Source organism: Panulirus ornatus, chromosome 14 (genome assembly GCF_036320965.1).
Source record: "Panulirus ornatus isolate Po-2019 chromosome 14, ASM3632096v1, whole genome shotgun sequence".
In the NCBI taxonomy this organism is placed as follows: Eukaryota; Metazoa; Arthropoda; class Malacostraca; order Decapoda; family Palinuridae; genus Panulirus; species Panulirus ornatus.
This window is the reverse complement of record NC_092237.1, coordinates 2,976,377-3,000,952: the sequence shown is the minus strand read 5'-3', so window position 1 is coordinate 3,000,952 and position 24,576 is coordinate 2,976,377. Positions and strand designations below refer to the sequence as shown.

Below are 24,576 nucleotides of genomic sequence, written 5' to 3'. Positions count from 1 at the left end.
TTAGCATGACCACTTCGCGGGTAAGAGATCTGGTTATGAGCTCGCAATCTCTGAGGTAAACAATCGGTGACGTCACAGTGTCGCGTCACAAGTCGACGCTTCCAGATATGTTCTGACGTCTGCATCAGCTGGCGGGGCACATCTGGAGGTATTTACCACACCTGATCCCAAGGCATCAGCTCGTCTCCATAGGTCAAACAAACACCCAAGATTAGCTGGGTTCCGGGAGACACTGATAACATATCACAATCTTTCACGCGTCATTTCAGGAGGGAAGAGCTGAAGTGTCTGGCTTCGCGTGATGTTAATGGCATGTCGGACCAAGCTAAAGGATTCCTGACAAAAGTGAGGTATATTTTTGAAGCGTCCGGAGGGAGAGTTAAGTGCTCCAGCGGAGAGAGAGAGAGAGAGAGAGAGAGAGAGAGAGAGAGAGAGAGAGAGAGAGAGAGAGAGAGAGAGAGAGAGAGAGAGAGAGAGAGAGAGAGAGAGAGAGAGAGAGAGAGAGAGAGAGAGGAGGTTTTCAGAAGCATCCGGAGGGAGAGTTTAGTGTCTGGATGAGAGAGAGGAAGGTATTCTTGAATCATAAAAACACAACTGTTTGTTGGAAGTGACTTCCTTGAGCTTACTTCTGGTTCTCTGTCCATTATCTCCTATTCTTATTGGTCAAATATTATTTGTCATGCATTATTCATTCCTTCTCTCCCTGCTTATTCATCTCTTTCTCTCTTACTTATCATGTATCCATTCGTTCATCTGTCCATCCATTTATCTTTCTATGAACGCATCTGTCTTTCTGTCTCTTTAGGCCTGTGTGTTACTCTCTCTTCTTCCTTCATAAACAGATCTTCCGTCTGTCTGGTGTAGGAGTCCCCGTCAACCTGGCTTTGGACAGTCCTGACACCACAGCTCGTGCCACCCACCACCGACCATACCACACTACCCACGCCGCCCCTGCTACACAGACATACCCTCCCAGTATACTGTGAACAGACACACACACACACACCACCGACCATACCACACTACCCACGCCGCCCCTGCTACACAGACATACCCTCCCAGTATACTGTGAACAGACACACACACACACACCACCGACCATACCACACTACCCACGCCGCCCCTGCTACACAGACATACCCTCCCAGTATACTGTGAACAGACACACACACACACACCACCGACCATACCACACTACCCACGCCGCCCCTGCTACACAGACATACCCTCCCAGTATACTGTGAACAGACACACACACACACACACACACACACACACACACACACACACACACACTCACCTGTGATGGGAAGCGACAGGTGTGTGATTGCCATCCACCGCCCAGACAGGTAGGCAGACAGGCTGGGTTGGGGTGTTCATAGCCCCCTCATGGCCCACTGTGACCCCCACCCACTGCACCTCTCATTGTGAGGGAGGGTGGGTGGGTGGGTGGGTTGGGGGGGGAGGGAAGTCATTTAATCCCACAGAAGTGCAGGACTGTTGCTGGGTCACCCATTCTATCCCACAGAAGTGGGAGGCTAGCAGGAGTGCCCATTTCAATTCATAAAGACAAGGACTTGAAGTGGTTAAGAGAGGAATGAGTGGCTGGAGTAGCTCTGTGTGTGAGAGAGAGAGAGAGAGAGAGAGAGAGAGAGAGAGAGAGAGAGAGAGAGAGAGAGAGAGAGAGAGAGAGAGAGAGAGAGAGAGAGAGAGAGAGAGAGAGAGAGAGAGAGAGAGAGAGAGAGAGAGAGAGAGAGAGACATTGGGGGAGAGAGGGCTATTCTAACCTCGCCATATTATCTATCATTTCAAGGCCATTTACCTCAATCTGGTAAATCGTGCCTTTACACGACCCCTGACGCAATCCACCATCACTTCAAATCACGTCAGAACGTGTCATGAACACGACACCTGGTCACCCTCACTACGAGTCTACAAACAACTGAAACAATCCGGGAGTACACCAGGGCTGGTATGTGGCGGGAGGCCGGGTATGCAGGGACGTGGCTGGATTTGTCTTTGATGGAGAGGGCGATTATGGTCTACTGGAGGAGGTGCCACCCTGCCCAGGACGGCAGGGGAGGTGAGGGAGGGAGGGAGCCACTACAGTGCTCCACACATCACCACACAACACACCCTCTGCTACGGGAGGGGGTTGCATGCTGGCAATCTCGGACCTTTTTCTTGCAACTTGCTCTTTCCCATCAATTTTTTCACTGGAACTTCAAGAGGCACCAGCAGTAGTCCCGGCCATCCAGGCGGTACTTCTGGCCGTACTTATAGCCATCCAGGAGGTAGTTCCGGCAGCCAGGAGGTTGTTCAAGCCATCCAGGGGTAGTTCTGGCAACCAAGAGGTAGTTCAAGCCACCAAGAGGTAGTTCTGACAACCAAGAGGTAGTTATGGTCAACTTCTTCAACACTATTACTCATAACGTAACATAAATGGATTCGTCCTTTTAAATGAATTAAGAACTGTGCGTTTCTGGAATTATATAACTTTCTTGAATTGTTTTGGGCCTGGAATTCTGAACAGGCTGGAACTGTGCAGAAACTGCATTTGAGTACAGACTGGATTTATGTGGAGCCCAGAATTATGTGGAACCTGGAATCACGTGGAGCCTGTCTCTATATAGAGCCAGCAATTATGTAAGTTCCTGGTCTCATACGAAGCCTGGATATATGTAGGTTCCTGGAGTTCTGTAGAATCTGGAATCCAGTACACGTCAGGTGTGGAGACTCCAAGCACTTCTGCATTTCGTAAGATTCTGTAGATTTCTTTGCTTCTGTAGAACAATAGAAATGTGACGAACGTAGCGTCTTCTACGTCCACCACGTGAAATTCTGTAGAAGTGTGGAGATGAATACAACCACACATACAACAGAATATGTATATCTTTCTTCCTCAACATCGGACGGCAACAGCTTCAGCAACAGACAGCTACAACAACAGACATCCTCCACAACAGACAGCCTTCACAACAGACAGCCTCCACAACAGACAGCCTCAGCAACAGACAGCCTTCACAACAGACATCCTCCACAACAGACAGCCTCAGCAACAGACAGCCTCAGCAACAGACAGCCTTCACAACAGACAGCCTCCACAACAGACAGCTACAACAACAGACATCCTCCACAACAGACAGCCTTCACAACAGACAGCCTCCACAACAGACAGCTACAACAACAGACATCCTCCACAACAGACAGCCTTCACAACAGACATCCTCCACAACAGACAGCCTCAGCAACAGACAGCCTTCACAACAGACAGCCTCCACAACAGACAGCCTCAGCAACAGACAGCCTCAGCAACAGACATCCTCCACAACAGACAGCCTCCACAACAGAGAGCCTCCACAACAGACAGCCTCCACAACAGAGAGCCTCCACAACAGACAGCCTCAGCAACAGACAGCCTCAGCAACAGACAGCCTCCACAACAGAGAGCCTCCACAACAGACAGCCTCCACAACAGACAGCCTCCACAACAGACAGCCTCCACAACAGACAGCCTCCACAACAGAGAGCCTCCACAACAGACAGCCTCCACAACAGACAGCCTCCACAACAGAGAGCCTCCACAACAGACAGCCTCCACAACAGACAGCCTCCACAACAGACAGCCTCCACAACAGACATCCTCCACAACAGACAGCCTCCACAACAGACATCCTCCACAACAGACATCCTCCACAACAGACAGCCTCCACAACAGACATCCTCCACAACAGACATCCTCCACAACAGACAGCCTCCACAACAGACAGCCTCCACAACAGAGAGCCTCCACAACAGACATATTAGTTATATCAGGATAACAACCTTGCCAAGAACACTTCCGGTCCTGAGATTGAACATAACATTTTCGTTTTACGAAATGAAAAAAAAATCACAATTGAATAAAAACTTTTATGAGGCTCTAACGACAAACAAGACCATCCCACTCCAAACAAAGGCCGTAAACAAACAAACAGCTGGACACAAAAAGCGACCCATGTACAACGCACAACAGATGAAAACTTTACAACAGTGGAAGGAAACACGACTGTTAACGGCTGGCATTGTTACACTGTTAACGGGTGCCACTGTTACTCATCTGAAGTGCCTCCATCTGACCCCATAAACCTGGCACCAATATTTATGGGGCCATTGCCCCCTCCACCCATGACCCTTCAAATGTCACACAGGATTTATGAAGACTTGGCAACAGTTCCCCACACAGAGCGAGAGCGAAAGGCTTGAAAAAAAAGGGTAAAATATAGAACTGTTTTTATTTTCTTCTTAACTGTAAATTAAAAGTTTTCCTCTTTTGTGTAATCGCTTTTTTTTATTAATATTTTTTTGTGACATTGTCGTGAGAGAGACGTATGGGAAGCAGTGGTAGTAGATGTATACAAAGCTAAATGGCGTTATCCTGGAACCAGAGTCAGAGCTTTGGATGATGATGCTACGAGGTCAGGGAAGGTCAAGACACAGACACAGACACAGACACACAAACAGACACACAGACACACACACACACCTGCACCACCCAGGTTCGTCTGGGCGACACAGTAGAGGCACGACACAAATTTCACATATGAATTCTTGCAACATATTGCAGGGACAGGACCTGCCAAAGTCAGCCCTCCCACTGCTACCGTATGCACGCCCTCCCTTGCCGTAAACCCGGGAGGACGACCAGTCCTTCTCCCTGTCTCTGCTCCTGCATGCAGAGCAGATGACAACACAAGCACAGGAGGTGACATGCTGGAGGTGGACTGATCTATACAATAAATATGGGATACTCCTCCCACCTGGGATACTCCTCCCACCTGGGATACTCCTCCCACCTGGGATACTCCTCCCACCTGGGATACTCCTCCCACCTGGGATACTCCTCCCACATGGGATACTCCTCCCACCTGGGATACTCCTCCCACCTGGGATACTCCTCCCACCTGGGATACTCCTCCCACACAGAACAAGATTCGTGCACTGTCAAGAACATCACGAAATCGTTCGTGACACAAATAAAGCCACGAATGTGTTGGTTGAGCTGGTCAAGGCTGGGGAGTTTTTAGTAAGACTCTACACCAGAAATGTCTGAGTCAAACTGGTACAAGACACGACGGTGTTCAAGATTACATGTTCGAGTTATATGGTACATGGGTTACAAGTCTTGTGAGTCACACGTTACAAGTCCTGTGGATTACAAGTCCCGTTGATGACATCACAGGGACATCCATCACAATATTAGGTGACGTCTACAACGACGTCCCAGTGACGTCATCAGGGGGCAAAGTGGGTCACCCACAGGGAAAATGAATTGAAAAAAAATCCCATTGTTTCCCCGAGAATTTTCTCTTTTTTACCAAACTATCCCCCGCTCATCTTGGGGTTTTCCCCTGCTTCAAGAACCTGCCCCTCCCCTCATATCCCTAATTTCCCCTCCCTCCACCCCCCCCTCTTTAAACCGCCCCTCCCCGCCCCCCACCTTAATATTTCCCCGGAGCTCAGATTTCCCTCCGACCCTGTCGTCCGCGTCACGTGGTCGTCACACTCTCAAGTCACATAAACATTCCAAGAATTTCTCGTCATCGAGCGATAGTTCACCCCCCCCCGCCCCCCCCCCGCCCGCCGCCCCCCCCCCCCCCCCCCCTACTCGCCCTAGGATCCCCTCGACCCTACCATTTTACGCCTGTCTCCCCCAGTCAGTGGACACCAGTAGTTCCCCCATTACGACCCAGTTCCCCCAGTACGACCCAGTTCACCAGTACGACCCAGCTCCCCCAGTACGATTCAGCTCCCCCAGTACAACCCAGCTTCGCCAGCACGACCCAGCTCCCCCAGTACGACTCAGCTCCCCCAGTACAACCCAGCTCCCCCAGTACAACCCAGCTCCCCCAGTACGACCCAGCTCCCCCAGTACAACCCAGCTCCCCCAGTACGACCCAGCTCCCCCAGTACGACCCAGTTCCCCAGCACGACTCACAGGCCATGTCTGCCTCATTAACCAGGAACATCATCCCGAGGCAAAGCGGTCCTAACCCACGCCGCTGAAAATGGCTGGAAGTATGTGATATAAGAATGGGATTTCCAGACTTTATGGGGATTTATGTAAATCCCCTTCACAGGAAGATGCCATCTTTTCTATAAAGTACGCCATGCTACCATCAAGACGACTTAACCCCCTGAATACGATGACTTAACCCCTGAGTACGACGACTTAACCCCCTGAGTACGATGACTTAACCCCTGAGTACGACGACTTAACCCCCTGAATACGATGACTTAACCCCCTGAGTACGACGACCTAACCCCCTGAGTATGACGATTTAACCCCCTGAGTACGACGACCTAACCCCCTGAGTATGATTCAACCCCTTTGAGGTTGAGGGATTACCAATGGCGGCGGAAGCACCTGGACACACATATCATTCGAAGGCATAATAACAAAACCTTTCCTCCAGTGTTGCAAAACTTTCCATAATTCTTATGAATAAAAGTTTCAACACCATTCACAAGAGCTTCAGAAACCGCTGCTTGTATGAGTCTGGCGACGTTCCTTCCCAAGCCACACCCTGTCACTCTGATCCAAACACGAGAGGTACCACGAAAAGTCCCTTAAGGGTTATCTTTAATCATCAATAACTAATCATCTTTAATGATTGCTAACTCCTTCCAGCGAAGAAACATTTAGGACAATAACGTCGCTCCAGTCCTGGACGGGCTGGAAGTGTGCAGACGTGTGTACACAAATGATCCCGACCAATGTACGAAGTGTACACAAATGTGTTCTTAATGTTGGCTTAAGCAAGCGGAAGCAGCATTACAGGACCACATAGATGATACTATAATATTCCTACGCTTCTTATGAATGACCCAATTCATCTTCACAGTCATTTAAGATGATGAACTATCGCATTACATCGTTAGCAGTAGTTAAGTGTACTTCAGTGTAAAGTATTGATGCCTAAACGATTGTTGTTTGCCAGGTCGGGTTAGGTACACACGACACTGTTGTAGACACAGTGTACGTATGTGAAGATCCTTGTGTACGCCCTATGTGCACATTCTTGTCAGCAGTAAATCATCAACTTTTGAAACTTTAAAATGAATTTTTTTTTTATACGAGCTTTTTAGGCCATTTTCCCGCGAGGTGCAATACGGAAAAGCAATTTTTTTTTTTTTTGCTTTCTATAAATTCGCGAGAGTTCAGCCCACGCCTCCCTGGGGGCCTCTCTCTCTCTCTCTCTCTAATACCACACAACTGCTTTAAGCAACGTGAAAGACACCTCGCACCTACTTCCTCCCATCATACGAAGGATGTCCTCACTAGGGATAAGTATGTTGGGGTCCTACCAATCTTGCTCCCCAGGAAGGATTCATCGCAATCAACCCGACTCTCCTACGTTCCTACGTCTCTTCCTGTTACTCACTGTCTCTCTCTCTCTGTGTCTCCTTTTTTCCTGCCTACTCATATGTTGCCGTCTCTTTCCCTGTCTCTGTTCTCCGGGTATTTACGTTTCTATCTCTCCTCTGTTTTTGGTCTTTCTCTCCCGCCTTCCTTCCTCCTGCTCCTCACATTTAATCCCTCTACTTGTCATCCTCTCTTCTCTTTCCTTCCTTATTCTCCTCTTTATCGGACTCTTTACTCCTTCCTCCATCCTCCTGCTCCTCCACCCACACCCACCCACCGTCTCTCCTTATTAACTCGACCACATAACTTGTACCCCCTCCCCCCCTAACTTCCTTTCGCCTCCAGCAGGAGTGAAATCTGAAATCTACGGCGTCATGATTACTTCTCACCCTTCCTGCAGGATCTGGACTTCCTCACAGGACCCGCCGCCAGGAGGCACGAAAGTGAGGGCTGAACCTGGCCTAGTCCAGAGGAGAAGCCCTGGCAAGACACAGGCAAGTGAGGGGAGCGGGGCGTCACTGTGAGGCTCAGGAACCACGCAAGACACCGTCCTCTGTGAGACAAAACATCGCCTCTTTCCCGCCGACTTGCAGGTAGCTGCCCTCCGCAGTAGGTGCGACTTAAGGGATTCCGACGCTACAACTGCAGGATAAAGATAATGTTCATAACATTAGAGGAAGGAGGTGTAGAATGGGCAGGGGACTCTCTGGTGATAGGGGCGACCTCGTAAAAAGGTAAGATATGGCCAGCGAGGTTGGCCGGGCGGGACGTCCTGGGAAGGAGAGGGTTCTTCCTGTAGAAGACAGAGGGCGTCGTTGTGGCAGGAAGTCGTGGCTGTCCTCGAGCACAACGACCAGTATTGTCTATAAGAAAAGTCACAAAGATCCGGAAGGGAGGATATAGGCGGAAGAGGGACCGGGGAAATGGGTTGCTCTGGGAGATGGGGTAGATAGGGCGGGAAGATGGGTTGTTCTGGAAATGGGAGAGTAGACTTGATCCCCCAGGGAGGGACATGGTCGTGACCTTTAGCTCAGAGGAGAGAAGAAAAGTTCTTCCCTTGCATTTCAAGGAAGGTCAACCACTCTGGGAACGAGACAACAAGGTCATTACCTGTGAAACAATGGATCAGGAACTATCCTTACAAGGTCGTACCAGGGACAGAAGGGATCAGGAACTATCCTTACAAGGACGGGAGGCTAGGACGGCAGCGGGCGAGGCCTGTGATGCAAGAAAATACAATGATATCTTGCAAGACATTAGCAAGGGAACAGGAGGTGAGATAAGGCAGCTCTGGGGATTTATACCCAAGACTGAAGAATGGAGGAGAGGATGAAGACAGGAGAGGAGGAGAGGATGAAGACAGGAGAGGAGAGGAGAGGGGAGGAGAGGAGAGGAGAGGAGAGGAAGAAGACAGGAGAGGATGAAGACAGGAGAGGAAGAGAGGATGAAAACAGGAGAGGAAGAGAGGATGAAAACAGGAGAGGATGAAGACAGGAGAGGAGAGGAAGAAGACAGGAGAGGATGAAGACAGGAGAGGAGAGGAGAGGAGAGGAAGAAGACAGGAGAGGATGAAGACAGGAGAGGAGAGGAGAGGATAAAGACAACGGAAGAGGACGACGAAGATAAAGAGCTGGATGAAGGACTGAATCCTCCTCAAGAACACCATGCGACAACACGGGCAAAACTGTTGACAGTGAAAGAATAAAGGAAAGATGATGAGCCTGATAAAGCGAAGAGCAATTCATGGTAAATACAGCAGGAAGATACACGAGACTACAGCAGGCAGATACAACAGAATACAGCAAGTACATACAAAAGAATACAGCATACAGGTACAAGAGAATACAGCAGGCAGATACAACAGAATACAGTACACAGTTACAAGAGAATACAAGAAGACAATAAACCGGAAGGAAGAAAGGAGTATGGACGGCCCTCAGTACAAGTCATGACACAGCGGAACAGCAGATCTCCAGCTGACCCGCGACCCAGGCTGAGAGAGAGAGAGAGAGAGAGAGAGAGAGAGAGAGAGAGAGAGAGAGAGAGAGAGAGAGAGAGAGAGAGAGAGAGAGAGAGAGAGAGAGAGAGAGAGAGAGAGAGAGAGAGAGAGAGAGAGAGAGAGAGAGAGAGAGAGAGAGAGAGAGAGAGAGAGAGAAGGGGGGGAGCAGCTCATCCATGTGTCAACATACAGGCCAAACGTCCACCAACTTGCCTGTTACCCCAGTAATGTCTCAGGGTCAGCTGCTGTGTGTGTGTGTGTGTGTGTGTGTGTGTGTGTGTGTGTGTGTGTGTGTGTGTGTGTGTGTGTGTGTGTGTGTGTATGTGTGTGTGTCCTTCCCTCGTCTGGTATTGAATAAAAATAACAAACAGAAATTGGCCTCACTACACCACCCCAGGCGGCACGTGGTCCCCACCCTCACCCTCTGCAACAATTACCACCACAATCTTGAAACAGAATTAAACCTTCCACGTGTCTGGCCGGGGTGCGGTAATATGATCCCCCGCTGTAAAGTGGCCATAAAGGAGAAGAAAACAGGGATTTGTGACACACTAACCTTATACCACACACACAACAGAGAGGGGCAGGATTTAATGCCTGTGCAAACATTTTTTCTTTTTTTTTTCCTGGAAATATAATTCTGGAGGCGAAGTGGAACAGACAGAGCCAGACAGACAGACTCCCGTCAGCACAGTGTGAGTGCAAGCGGCGCGTCGGACCCCCTGTGTGGGGAGGGAAAGACTCAAGCAACAGTAGCCGGATCTCTGTTTAGTCAAACCCACGTAGACAAAATTCTGCCTCGCGAGGAAACCGTGATTTCTGTGGGTGGCTGGTGGCTGACTGGGGTAGTCTCCTGTTTACTGTTGGCCGCCCCACACTGGCAACGGGTAGGAAGGGAGGGAGGGAGGGAGGCGCCCCTCGGCTGAGGAGGACCTGGCCGACCGTTTCTGTTGTCGGGGCTCTCACGTATCCTTGGATCCTACAGAGGGAAGGACTGTGTGTAGGAGTGTCCTGTGTCTTTCTCTCCGTTCTTCAGTAGATGTTCTCAATATATCTTTTTCCCCTCAATGTTTGTACCTCTCACAGACTCGACAAGTCCCCTTCAGTGTCTGTGCCTCTCACAGACTCGACCAGTTCCCCTCAGTGTCTGTACCTCTCACAGACTCGACCAGTTCCTCTCAGTGTCTGTACCTATCACAGACTCGACCAGTTCCCCTCAGTGTCTGTACGTCCCACAGAATCGACTCTGGCAAAATCGGTGTATTTCGAGGTCACATCCTCTTCCCCCAAGCTAACAAACACCTCATCAATCAAAGCTTCTCTGACCGCCAGGTGTGTCATTACGTAACCCACTTGTCTACCAGGGCGTTTGCCCCACCAGGGGATCGAACCCAAGCCCTCTGGACAACGAATCGAGTATGGTAACCATCTCCCCACGCCCCCCCCCCTCATCCCCACCTTCTTTAAAATAGTCCATCAAAAATATTTGAATACCATACACATATCTTCAGACCACCAGAGATTCCCAATAATATAATAATGACCCAATACCCCACACGGATCTCTAAGTCATCAAACACCTCACATGCCACAAATACCTTGTTCGTAGGGGGAGGTCCTACAGCAGGATTGAGCCAGCGGACGTGGATGACTTACCTGCGGACGCCGGCGACGTCTCCTCTCTCCACCGAGAGGAGGAACCTCTTCTCCTCGGTGCTGAGCTGCCCCATCTCCTGGTGGGGCCGGTTGTGTCGGTCCTCCTCCCCCATGCCATGGATGCTGTGGCTCTGTGGGAGATGGAGAGACGGGGTTAGAGACCTGCCATGGATGCTGTGGCTCTTTAAGGGGACTTGTGGTTGTAGGAATGGTTGCTAATATGGGAGGGGAAGAAGAAAAAGGAAACTGAAGAGAAGAAGAAGAAGAAGAAGAAGAAGAAGAAGAAGAAGAAGAAGAAGAGTCGAGATAAGAAACACCAGAAGACAAATGAGGTACAGAAGGTCAGGAGAAACAGCAGGAAAACGAATGAACATGTTTGGTTTGTGTGGTGAGTGTTGTGGTGAGGTGAGCATCTGTCTGCCTCTCCCTCACTCTCCCTCACAGCGGCCATTACGGAGGGCTAGCGCGTAGCGCCCACCGCTGAAAACATCGTAGTTAACAAGATAATCGTGTGAGTTTCATGCTGTAGAGTGTCATATGTGAGGTTGTCTACACATACGAACATGCAAAGGGAAATGTAGAATAACAGATCCACGTTAAGAGAATATCTCTTTTTTGACACAAAAAGGAATACTACACAGCTGGGTAGGTGTAGTGTCACGTTACTACACAGCTGGGTAGGTGTAGTGTCACGTTACTACACAGCTGGGTAGGTGTAGTGTCACGCACAGCAACAACTTACAATGTTTATATGAAAGTAGAGCTGCCTGGGAGAGGTACTGCTACTCTCCCTGGATGTGAGCCTGGGAGAGGTATTGCTGCTCTCCCTGGATGTGAGCCTGGGAGAGGTACTGCTACTCTCCCTGGATGTGAGCCTGGGAGAAGTATTGCTGCTCTCCCTGGATGTGAGCCTGGGAGAGGTATTGCTACTCTCCCAGGATGTGAGCCTGGGAGAGGTAATGCTACTCTCCCAGGATGTGAGCCTGGGAGAGGTATTGCTACTCTCCCAGGATGTGAGCGTGGGAGAGGTACTGCTACTCTCCCAGGATGTGAGCCTGGGAGAGGTAATGCTACTCTCCCAGGATGTGAGCCTAGGAGAGGTATTGCTACTCTCCCAGGATGTGAGCGTGGGAGAGGTACTGCTACTCTCCCAGGATGTGAGTCTGGGAGAGGTACTGCTGCTCTCCCAGGTAAGACAATACAACACTCTCACGCTGTATAAAATCTTGATGGATTTTCTTTCATAGTGTTGTATAATCTATTCTACTGTATTCCTAGAATTAATTAATAAATCACATCCATTTCACTCTTGAGCAGCTGAAAAATTCATATATTTTTAGAACTAAAATTTCTGCCTTCAAATCTTGTCAACAAATATTGCTGCTCGACCAGTTTCGTAGTCATATATTTTAGCGTTTAAATCCAGCTTCTGTGTTATTCAATCACGTTCATGTGATTTTAATACCTTTAAATATACGTGTAGTGCTGTTGATGGCTTCCATACCAGTGAAGGTTTTCATTATAAATCTTTCATCTGGGTTATCGTAATTCAGAAAAATGATAAAACTCAGATAAATGATAAAACGTTTATAGAACAGAAATAAATACTTTTTTACGCCTTTTGTTTTTAACAGAAATTATTTTTTCCCCCTAGGAAGAACTACTGTTCATCCTGCCATCCATTGCACAAGTTTGGAAGGTTTTGCCGTAAGGCCGATTGTCCAGGCCTGATGCCAGGGAATTTCTTTTTTTTCTGCGTCCCTGAAAGTTTGCGAGTCTGTCCTGGGATAAGAAAGCCCCACGCTCGAACAGACTAGTTGCCAACTTTTATTAAATAATAAAATATCTTTTACGGTGACGGGAATTTTGCAGCTGAAGACATAACATACATACATTATATATAAGCTTGACCCTGACAGGTAAGGTTAAAGACCAGGTCATCATACCTAAGGGTCGAATTGTCGTGCTCAAGGGCCGTGTCGCCTACTTCAGGGTTAGGGTCACTCTGAGGGCCACCCGCTATGGGAATAGGCACATCCAACTCTGCTAACAATATACACGATATTAATCTGATCATTTCACTAACTCCTTGTGAATCTCGCGAGGAATCCTACCAATCCCTGGGAGTAATCCTTGTGAAACATGGGCCTTCGTGGCCCTACACGACAAGGTCACCACTATGGCCAGGTCACCACAGCGTAGGACTCCTCCTCCTCCTGTTCCTCCCTCACCTGCTGCTACAAGAGAGAGGTCGACGTCCTGAGGGATACTCCCACATCAGCAGGCGCCAGGCAGGCCTCGCGCCATCCCACTGTCTATGGATGGCTGCCACTCCCGCCTCGCTCACACGGCCCCTCTAAAAAATACTGACTCCCTCCCAAGCCCCTGACGGTGCGGGAGCCAGGCGTCGACTGGATCAACCAACTCTACCGAAACACTGCAACTGGACGCCACACCAAGTGCTCAGATTAACTACCAACCTGGGCGGGAAGGGGGTCACACTGGGGCTTATACTGATGACGCTGACGAGGGAGAGAGAATGAAAGAAAGAGAGAAAGAAAGAAAGAGAATCTTGCGTCTCCATCAACTATCTCCCCTGGGAATCGTCACACAAGACGCCCCTGTCATCGCCCCAAGACCACTCCAACTCTGGCCCCAGTAACAAACAGGTCTCACAGTGGACATAAAACCATTGCCCCTCCCTCCCTCCCTCTCTGGACGGTCTACACGGTGAACAAGAGCAAGACAGAAAGACCATCGTCTTTTTTCGTTGCTCATTCTATCTTATTTTGCCTGAGTGGTGGGTGGAGACCTGGCCGCCCCTCTGGTTCCTCGTAGGTCACTCACCTCACACCCACAAGACCGCCTCACCATTTGAACATCACCATCACTCTCCTGGTGATCGCTTGTAGCTGGTTATCTGCCAAGTCGATGGTGATTGGGCGGCCGTCAGTCCTTTCCGCGGACAGCTGATGGTCGTTCTACCTCGGGTCGTTTGCGACTGGTCCAGAGGGTCGTACCCCCAGTAGCCCGTTAGCTGGTCACTTCCTGGGTCTGGCTGTTGGTGGGTGTGTCGGTCTGTTGGTATGTGACAGGTAACGATCGCTACGATCGTTACCTGTACGTTATCATCTTGCCAGAGCTGAGTTATCGTTGACGTAAAGGTCTGGTGGTGTCAGCTGGCGAGGGAGAGGCTGTACCTACCCCTCACTGTGGGTGAGTTGTGGTCCCAGGAACCAGTGTTCGTCAGGTCATATATATCATGGCCTGAACCTGGCGACGACGGATCTATCTTTTCTTCTCTCACATTTCCTCTCTCCTTCGCTGTTCTTAAACATTTTTATCTCTAATGTCGTCTCTTTATATATCTTAGTGTCTCTCTTTATGTCTCTCTATCTTCCTATCTCTTATCTCTCAGCAAAGTTTGCGTTACGTGCTAGCCCTGTCTTTGGGCAAAATCTCGTCTTATGTATCCACAAGTAGACACCCGCGCTGTGTGTCCGTGTGACTCTGCTTGTCTGCCACACATACAGATCGTCCGCGCCTGTGGCCACCATGCGGCAGACAACACTCTCCTCCTCCAGACCTCTGCCGCCATCATCCCGCCGGAGGGAACAGCGCAGCTGCTGCAGACACAAACAACTTAGGTGATCGAAACTCCCACGAGCCGAGGCCTTGCAAGGCACTTTACTCCCTTAATCAACAACATATCTTAAGTGTTTTATCCTCCGGCTATGAATCTAATCCTTCCTGAGCCATTTGTCACAATGAGTCAGTGTCCGAACAAAAGGTTCACCGTGAAAACGAACTTGATACAGTGAATTACAAGTCGAAATCCGGGCATGAACCACTAACTCCTTCAACCGTGTCGGACAAAAACGTCCCCACAAATCGGCGCAACAAAGCCCTACTGGGTGGGAGGATCCAGGCGAGGGTCGTGCTGCTGGAGGGACGAGGGTTTCGACACAAGGCTCGGATGAACCTGAATCACCAGTGAAACGGTATCGACCCAACTGTCCCTGACTTATCACGGGGCAACGACACCAGACAATCTATGTTGCTTCCTGGGGGGGGGGGGGGTATGTACTGGGTGTACTCGGGGGTAAAGGAGGGGAGGGAGGTGAGAAGGTATCAAGCAGGAACTGGGTTACAGGGAGAGAACTGTGAGCCCAATGCAAGAGGAAGAGGGAGTAGTGCCTCAGGAGTAAACTGGGGGGGGGGGGGGGGACTGGTAGGGCTTCGGGAGTAAGGTAGTACTCTTGGTGACCCAGAAGGAGTATACATTGATCTGAGAGTGTGTGAAGCGCATCAGGAGAACTGGGAATGAGCTAGGACGGACTGGAAGGTAACTGGAAGTGAGCTGAGATTTCACTGAGAGTGAAATGAGACGTGGCACGCCCATCACCCAACACGTGGCACGCCCATCACCCAACAGCATAGCCTGAGAACGCCCACCACCCACCCAGCCGTGTGGCGTGGGGCGGCCGCTACATAACTAGTGGCGCGTGAGGTGCAGTCCCTCGCGCGAACAGATGTTGCAAACTCTGAGGAAACTACATGACACGATGGCATCCTCACAGGTGAACCAGGTCAATCAACACATGATCTGTGGAGGTTACGTTTTGCTTCCGACGAGAAAAATATGTTGGCTGGAAGGCGACAGTGTTTTTGTGTGTGTGTGTGTGTGTGTGCACGTGAGTTACGGTGACTCTGAGAACGAGTGAGGAAAAAACACTCTTTTCCCCGAGCTTGGACACCGGGTGTATGTAAATGAGTCAGAAATGCTTTCACAATGGGTTCAGCTGTGCGTCTGGAGATGAATGGCGCACTCCCTCCCTCCTCTTTCTGGGAGGGTGTCAGAGGCGTTGTGGGGGACGGAGGAGGACAGGGAGCCGCGGTCTATGTCCCGAGCATCACAGTAGACAACTTGCACTTGGTAACAGCTTCATGCGCAGGTCACTACGGGCGTAGGACATTGAGGTGTGGTAAATATTCTTTCATGAAAATCTAGTCATGAGGAGAATAATGGTGGGCTCAGCGAGCTACAACAGTTAACCCTTGAGCACGAGCCATGGGTATGACGGCACGGCGTCTGAGATGACCTTTCATGATGAGAGAGAGAGAGAGAGAGAGAGAGAGAGAGAGAGAGAGAGAGAGAGAGAGAGAGAGAGAGAGAGAGAGAGAGAGAGAGAGAGAGAGAGAGAGATGGTAAAAAAAGATGCCTCTGTGAAGCACCGGGTGTGGTTGTGCACAGTTCGAGGCAAAATGTTGGTCTATGGTCCGATTCCTCACCTCCCTCGCTCTTCACTGGTCTCTGACGGACCATCCTGGTGTCTGACAGACCAAGTAGGTCTCTCATCGACCACGCTGGTCCCCCTCAACACCAAGACTTCCGGTGTTTCGTAACTTGAAACTTGAAACGTTAAACTCAATGTCATCCAGAACGTTCTAAAGTTTGAAATGAAAACGTTTTTGTTAAAGTAAAAGAAAATATATGTTTATCCCATATGTTGACGTTGCTCTATTCATGAGGGGATATATATATATATATATATATATATATATATATATATATATATATATATATATATATATATATATATATATATAACCTATATTTCATATCAGTCATTCACTCAGGCTTCCTAAACTCATAGAGATTGAGCCACCTCCTTTAATATATGTTTTTGAACAGAAGACATTACGATGTACGGTCGGTAAGGTGACACTGCTTCCAGTTATCATGTCCAGCTTTGCTACTATGGAAACAATGCTTCCAGTATTTCCCATTCAGCTGGCGTTCTTACCCCATACGTGGCTTGTCCTCTCCTCTCTGCAGTTTCTCCTTCACGTTCATGGGATTACATTTCACAGGAAACTCTCTTCACATCTATGGAACTCACTCTTGCCCTCGTGGAACTCTCTCTTGCCTTTCCTGGAAGTCTCTCTTGCCTTCCTGGAACTCTCTCTTGCCTTTCCTGGAAGTCTAACTTGCCTTCCTAGGCTCTTTGTATCTTGCATGGAACTCTATCTTGCCTTCCTGGAAGTCTCTTGCCTTTCCTGGAAGTCTTTCTTGCCTTCCTCATCTCTTTGTATCTTGCATGGAACTCTTTCTTGCCTTCCTGGAAGTCTCTTGCCTTTCCTGGAAGTCTCTCTTGTCAACCTTGGCTCTTTTGTATCTTTCGTGGAACTCATCCTTGTCTTTCTGGAACTCTCTCTTGCCTCCTCTGTGACTCTCTCTTGCCTTCCCGGGAACTCCAACCTCCCCCATGCTTTAACTCCCTCTGCCTTCTTTCCTGGAACCACTTCTCACCCTAATTTACTTAAGAACTCCTCCCTTCCTCCATCCACGAGCTGGAACCCCCTTTCTTCCTTCCTAGAACCACTTTTCTTCCCGTATTACTCTGGAACCCCTACCTTCCATTACTGGAACTCACTCTCTTCCATTTTGGAAAGTCCTCTCTTTCCCTTCCTCCAAACTCCCTCTCCCAGACTGGAAAAGCCCCTCTCCCTGGATCCCTAAACTTCACCTATTTCTATAAAGTTCTCTTTCCCAAAAATCCTCTTTCCCTTCCCCTTTTCTGAAACCCTCACATTAACCAAGAACCCCCTTCTTCCCCCTTTCCAGACCCCCCCCCTCCAACTCCTCACCTCGGACATCAAGACCTCCAGGAAATTCCTCCTGACATCTCTCCGACAACCTCAAGTCTTGGTGTAATGCCTTCTTTACCAGCACCTACACACGCGAGAGGATCCTTCCACGACACATTTCCATAAGAAATTATCCTTCAGGATTACCTCAGGACGCGACGAGCGAAGACGCATGCCTCACCTGGCAACGACTTGCCACGACCCCTGGCTACAACCTTACGACTCCTGGCTACGACTTGCGACGACTACTGATTACAATCTGAGACACCTGGGTACCACTTGGGACACCTGGTCTCTACTTACGACCTCTGGCTACGACTTACGACTCCTGTCTACGACATGCGGCAGCTCTGGCTACGACCTGCAACTCCTGGTTTCGACATATTCATTTTCTTTATGTTCGTTCTTCCCCTGACTTTCCCTCCTCCCCTCCCCTCCCTCCCCTGGTGGAGATGTGGGGGGTGCCTGGAGGGGGAGGTTACTGCCCCCCCCCCCCCCCCCTGCAGGGGTTCAAGCAGCCTCAACAAAAGGTCGCGTCAGGTGAGCCTCCACGCCAGGCCAAGATATCAGGGAGAGAGAGAGAGAGAGAGAGAGAGAGAGAGAGAGAGAGAGAGAGAGAGAGAGAGAGAGAGAGAGAGAGAGAGAGAATGTTACAGTCCTTAGCCAAAAACCGCCATGACTATCGTCTCTCCCCTTCTTCCTTCCTCCCTGGAACGGTTCCAGCTCAGCTAATATTCGTGTTAATATGTAAATGTTAACATAGGGAGCGCCTCCAGCAGCCGCTGGTGGAGGTAACATGTGGAGGTGATCAAACTCTAATCTTCATAGACAAGGTTGTCAGTTAGGGTTTTGAACACCATTTCCATGGAATTCAATTCCTTGTTCCAGCATAATTTTGAGCTCTATAAAATCTTTATTTGCTATATCTATGTAATTCCAACAGCCAATAAAGAATTAGATATTTACAGCTTCAGATCCTATACGAATAGCTTCAGATCCTCCGTCAACAGCTTCATATCCTCTATTAATAGCTTCATAACCTTTTCACATCTTTTGATAAGCCTACATGATAAATCTGATATCTTCACCATTTATACGTCATTTAAAGCCATGTCAATATGTCTCATATAACCTCTTTTACAACCGGTTGTACTGCTACATACAACCTTCCATCGACATTTTCACAAATTTCCACAGCCTCTCCTCCCTGCCTTCTTCACAACCCTTTTACACTGGCCTCATAACAGTATACCCAAGGGTCGGACCATACTGCTAAAGCTTTAAAAGCTTCAGATAAGCTTAAGCTGTTCCTGTCATGGCAGCAACACAGAAGACATCAGCTGTGGGAAGGTTAATACCTCACACTCAGCAAGGGTTGTTTCGATGGGGAACTGACGAATTACAGCGATGGTGGGCGGGTGTAGGTGGGTGGTGGTGGGCGGGTGTAGGTGGGTGGTGGTGGGCAGGTGTAGGTGGGTGGTGGTGGGCGGGTGTAGGTGGGTGGTGGTAGGCAGGTGTAGGTGGGTGGTGGTGGGCAGGTGTAGGTGGGTGGTGGTGGGCAGGTGTAGGTGGGTGGTGGTGGGTGCAGGTGTGATTAGTGAGAAGTAAGCCGTAAGGGAGATGGCTTACTGAAGGATTACACACCGTAATCCCTCTCCCTTACGTGAGAGAGAGAGAGAGAGAGAGAGAGAGAGAGAGAGAGAGAGAGAGAGAGAGAGAGAGAGAGAGAGAGAGAGAGAGAGAGAGAAAGCGTGAGTCCCCTCACCATGCAAGAGTCACCTCCTGACCTCTCCCTCCTCTCACTGCCTGATACTCTCACCCAGACCGTGGTCATGGCGCCACTCCTCTCCCAACATCCTCTCCCCCCCCCACACCCTCACCCCACGATCACTCTCCCCTGCAGCTCTCCCCCAACTCACTTCCTCTGCGGCTCCCCCACCTCTCACACCGATATCCGATTCTTCCTCTCATCCCTCTCCCCGATGCGTTTATCGGCCCCTCTGGTTCACCCCCCCCTCCCTCCCCTCCTCTTCACTTTAACACACCAATTTCAAAAGTTACTAAAAATCGCCTCAACTGCAATATATATACATACATATATATATATATATATATATATATATATATATATATATATATATATATATATATATATATATATATACATGTATGTATATATATATATATATCCTTCAAGCGTTGATGGATGGTGGTGGTGTGTGTTAAGGAGAGTCCTGCAGTGTCCTACGCCGGTCGCTCATCACCACAACACATCCTCCAGCATCCTATTTATTGCTAAACTTACGAGAGACGATCCTCCATCTTACTGTGTACACTGCTGGATACCCTACACACACACACACACACACACACACACACACACACACACACACATACGCACGAATGTATGCACCCGTACACATGCATACAGAGAGAGAGAGAGAGAGAGAGAGAGAGAGAGAGAGAGAGAGAGAGAGAGAGAGAGAGAGAGAGAGAGAGAGAGAGAGAGAGAGAGAGAGAGAGAGAGAGGTGCTCCAGAAACCATTCTCTAATACACTGTGGTCCCACAACCCACCTCGTATCTCACCTCCCAAAACCAATACCCATTTTCTTTTTTCCTTCTTTCCACCAGTAAACTCCAAGTTATCTTTAAACACATCCCTAAGCCAGTCTTACCTTCACAGAGATACCTCTCTCTCTCTCTCTCTCACACACACACACACACACACACAGTCTTGCCTCGCTCCTCCAGACATGGGACGAATACTGCTCAACACTCAGTCACTTTGTCTTTCTCTTACTCTCTTAATCTTACTGGTAGATCATGGTAGCTATACCAACACTGGTAGATCATGGTAGCTATACCAACACTGGTAGATCATGGTAGCTATACCAACACTGGTAGATCATGGTCGCTATACCAACACTGGTAGATCATGGTAGCTATACCAACACTGGTAGATCATGGTAGCTATACCAACACTGGTAGATCATGGTAATTCTACCAATACTCGTGACAAAGCAAATTTCTTCCCAAAAACAGTTAAGAAAAGAATAAGGAAAATAAAGTTTATTTATCGTGTTACATTTAGCGAGAGAGAGGTACAGGAACAGAAAACGACCCTACTGGACTAGTGATCAGACATATTGTACTACACAATGGACATAATGGACAGTATGATACTCAATGGACATAATGGACAGTAGTATGATACAAAATGGACATAATGGACAGTATGATACAAAATGGACATAATGGACAGTATGATACAAAATGGACATAATGGACAGTATGATACACAATGGACATAATGGACAGTATGATACAAAATGGACATAATGGACAGTATGATACAAAATGGACATAATGGACAGTATGATACACAATGGACATAATGGACAGTATGATACACAATGGACATAATGGACAGTATGATACACAATGGACATAATGGACAGTAAGATAAATAATGGACATAATGGACAGTATGATGGAGATAAGGCAGGAGACGATCGATATAACGAACCAAGGGTTATAATGGACCACACAGCAATTGACATTATGGACCAGACAACAAGGAAGATTTCTTCATACTTCCCAACATTTCTCAACACAACTTATACGTCGAATACCTCCCTCCCTGCTCTCCCTACCTCTCACAACCTCTCCTTCACTCTCACAACCTCTCCCTCCACCCACAATCACTCGTAAACTTCCCTTCCCTCCTGATCTAGTGGACCCTAAGGCGCAATTGTCTTGATGAAGAGAACCACCAAGAAGAGGCCCAGTTACCACCCCTGTTGTAAGGGGGACTAAGGACCATAATGGCAGGAAAAACCGTAAAGATTTAGCACAAAGAGGCAAGTATAGGAAACTGAGAATGGGGGCCGGTGAGATATGCCACAATGAACTTTATATCTACTAAGTCTAAGGCCGATAATAAGTAAGTTAAGAGGCGATTGGATGGGTAATTTCTCACGTACGATAAGGACGTCGCTTTTGCCTAGCAATATGATGGGGTTACTCTTGCCTAGCATTATGATGGGGTTACTCTTGCCTAGCATTATGATGGGGTTACTCTTGCCTAGCATTATGATGGGGTTACTCTTGCCTAGCATTATGATGGGGTTACTCTTGCCTAGCATTATGATGGGGTTACTCTTGCCTAGCATTATGATGGGGTTACTCTTGCCTAGCATTATGATGGGGTTACTCTTGCCTAGCATTATGATGGGGTTACATAATATTCCTCTCTCACACATCAACAATGTGAGCTCTCCTGGTGTTTGTGGTCATTCCGGTTCAGGGTGGAAACGTTATGGCAAGAAAGAAAAACAAAAGAATGAAACGAACTCCACAGCTTGACAGTACCAGATGGTATGACAACGGTTCATCCTCGTGTGGCTGGTCTCTACACACAGAAACTATGGGAAGAAGTGACCAGTTGGACGCCGTGGTTCTGAGAGCAAGGATCACAGAGTGAGCTCACAGGCACTCACTTAGGGCAGAGGGAGGTGCGTCACCTGCTTCACATGAATTGTTTTTTCAAGACATTATTAAGACACAGCTCTTACATACGACCTTGCTTTGCATAAACAAACAACCAGACTGGGAAGGGGTTTTTCCCAGGTCACGTCGAGGTCAACCTGAAACTACATTGTTGTTGTTTGTTGTTGTTGTTGTTAGGAAGGCACACGAGGGGGTCAGTCAGCCTCCTACGACTCCTGAGGGAACATTCCTGCGTAGTCGCAGCCAAGTGCAGTTATCCTCGACGGATCCTCCCGCACCCGAGATGAGGTGCTAAAACCCGCTAAAATGGTGTTTAAATGGGAACGTTTGACCATTAAGGGAGGGACGCGCGTGTTTAGGAGGGTAGTAATGGTGGAGGAGTGGGGGAAGGAGGGAGGTCGTGGATGCTGCAGGGGGGAAGAAGTGGTGTGTGGAGGGAGGGTGGGTGAGGCAATCCTGGGGACGAGTGGCGGCGAGATCGTGGGTCACACACCACAGGTCGAGTCGTCAGTCAAGGAGAGGAATCGTGATGTATCTGGTCTTCTGGGACAATGGTTCACTCACTCCCCGCCAGGGAGGGAGGTGTGAGGGTGCGGTGGTGAGGTCTGGGGTGTGGATCGTGTGTTAGTATTTGTGGCAGGAAAGGCGATAACCTTCCAAGATGGGAGGGCATATCATGGAGGTGTTGACACGGGTGGTATGGACTGACTAGGTGGGGAGAGTGTGGCACTGTGGGCAGAACCTACCGTGGGAGAGGTGGGGGAGATGGGAGACATACTGTGGGAGGGGACACAGTGTAGAGCAAGTGAGCTGTTGTGGGAGAAGAGAGGAGAGGGTAGATGGGAAAGAACTCAGCCAGTGTGGGAGACACGGTACACACAAGGAACCCACTGCCATACAAATGGGGTTAGGGGGGGTGGGGGGAGGAGAGCCATGACGGTACAAGGGGCGGAACCAACCAGCATTTCTATATAACTTTTGCAACAGTTTCCCTTAACGTGTTCATCTGACAAAATAAAGTTTGCACCCAACAAATCCATTTCGAAAACAAATAACTAGTTTTTTTTTATGGTGGTCCAGCCTATATAGGTTATTTCCAACTCAAAAAAAATAATGATAAATAAAAGTCATCATAAAAATCATAATGTAAAAATACGAAATGATGAAAAGTTTCCGATGGAAATTATTTTTCTTTTGAGTCATCAAAATGTACACAGTCACACTGGATGGCTGTGTCCGACATTGGCCATTTCCTCAGCTTGGAGGTAGTGTCCGACACCGGCGAATTATAGTAAATGAGCTATTCTCTCCATTTTTTTCTGACACGTTTCTAACTTACTGTCATGTCATGGCCTCTGCCGGTTCTGTCTCGCATCTTTCGACGATATGATCACTGTCCACATCATCAAGTTCGTTAAAATATCTAAAGATCATGATTAGATCACTCTTTACTCTTCTCTCTTCTATGGTGAACAAACAGGGTTTTTACCCTTTCCTTGTACATTATTTTTCTTAATTTCGCTACAATCTTTGTCGCCGTCTGGACCTTCTCTATGAGTTCACTGTGGTTCGTCAAGTGCTCTGACCAGCGATGAGACGCACAGTGTAATATTCGGTCCTATCGTAAGATGTGAACGACTTGCTCAATATATTCTGACGTCCCCGAACGCTGTTATAATATTCGCCAGGACACAGTATACCTCCTTCATGATTCGCCAGGAGACAGTATACCTCCTTCATGATTCGCCAGGAGACAGTATACCTCCTTCATGATTCGCCAGGACACAGTATACCTCCTTCATGATTCGTTAGGAGACAGTATACCTCCTTCATGATTCTCCTAATGAAGAGTCATGGCGATAGGCTACACAAAATGTGGACACCGATGGCCTCCTCACACACAGACTGCTGCAGGTTATTCCCTTCTACGTAATATTCTTTTTGAGGTCCTCCCTCACAGTGAGGTACTCCCACACAGTGAGGTACTCCCACACTGTGAGGTACTCCCACACTGTGAGGTACTCCCACACTGTGAGGTACTCCCACACTGTGAGGCACTCCCTCACTGTGAGGCACTCCCTCACTGTGAGGTACTCCCTCACTGTGAGGTACTCCCTCACTGTGACCCATTCTCAGTCTTTCACATTTACTCAGGCTGAATTTCAGGGACCAAGTGTCGCACAAATCTCTTCATCATCTGTATATATATATATATGGGGTGGTTTGATCGAGTGAGTAACGTAAGGGTAAGAGAGATGTGTGGAAATAAAAAGAGCGTGGTTGAGAGAGCAGAAGAGGGTGTTTTGAAATGGTTTGGGCACATGGAGAGAATGAGTGAGGAAAGATTGACCAAGA

General features: G+C 48.6%; 1 protein-coding gene across 1 annotated transcript in view; it reads right to left on the bottom strand.

The window, feature by feature from the left end:
* The window catches only part of LOC139753163 (transient receptor potential-gamma protein-like), a 479,099-nt gene that overhangs the window by 171,894 nt on the left and 282,629 nt on the right, over nt 1-24,576 (bottom strand). Inside the window, exon 3 of the mRNA XM_071669339.1 lies at nt 11,061-11,191. Within this exon, the coding sequence (XP_071525440.1) occupies nt 11,061-11,191 (131 nt within the window). The remainder of the gene's footprint in view (nt 1-11,060; nt 11,192-24,576) is intronic.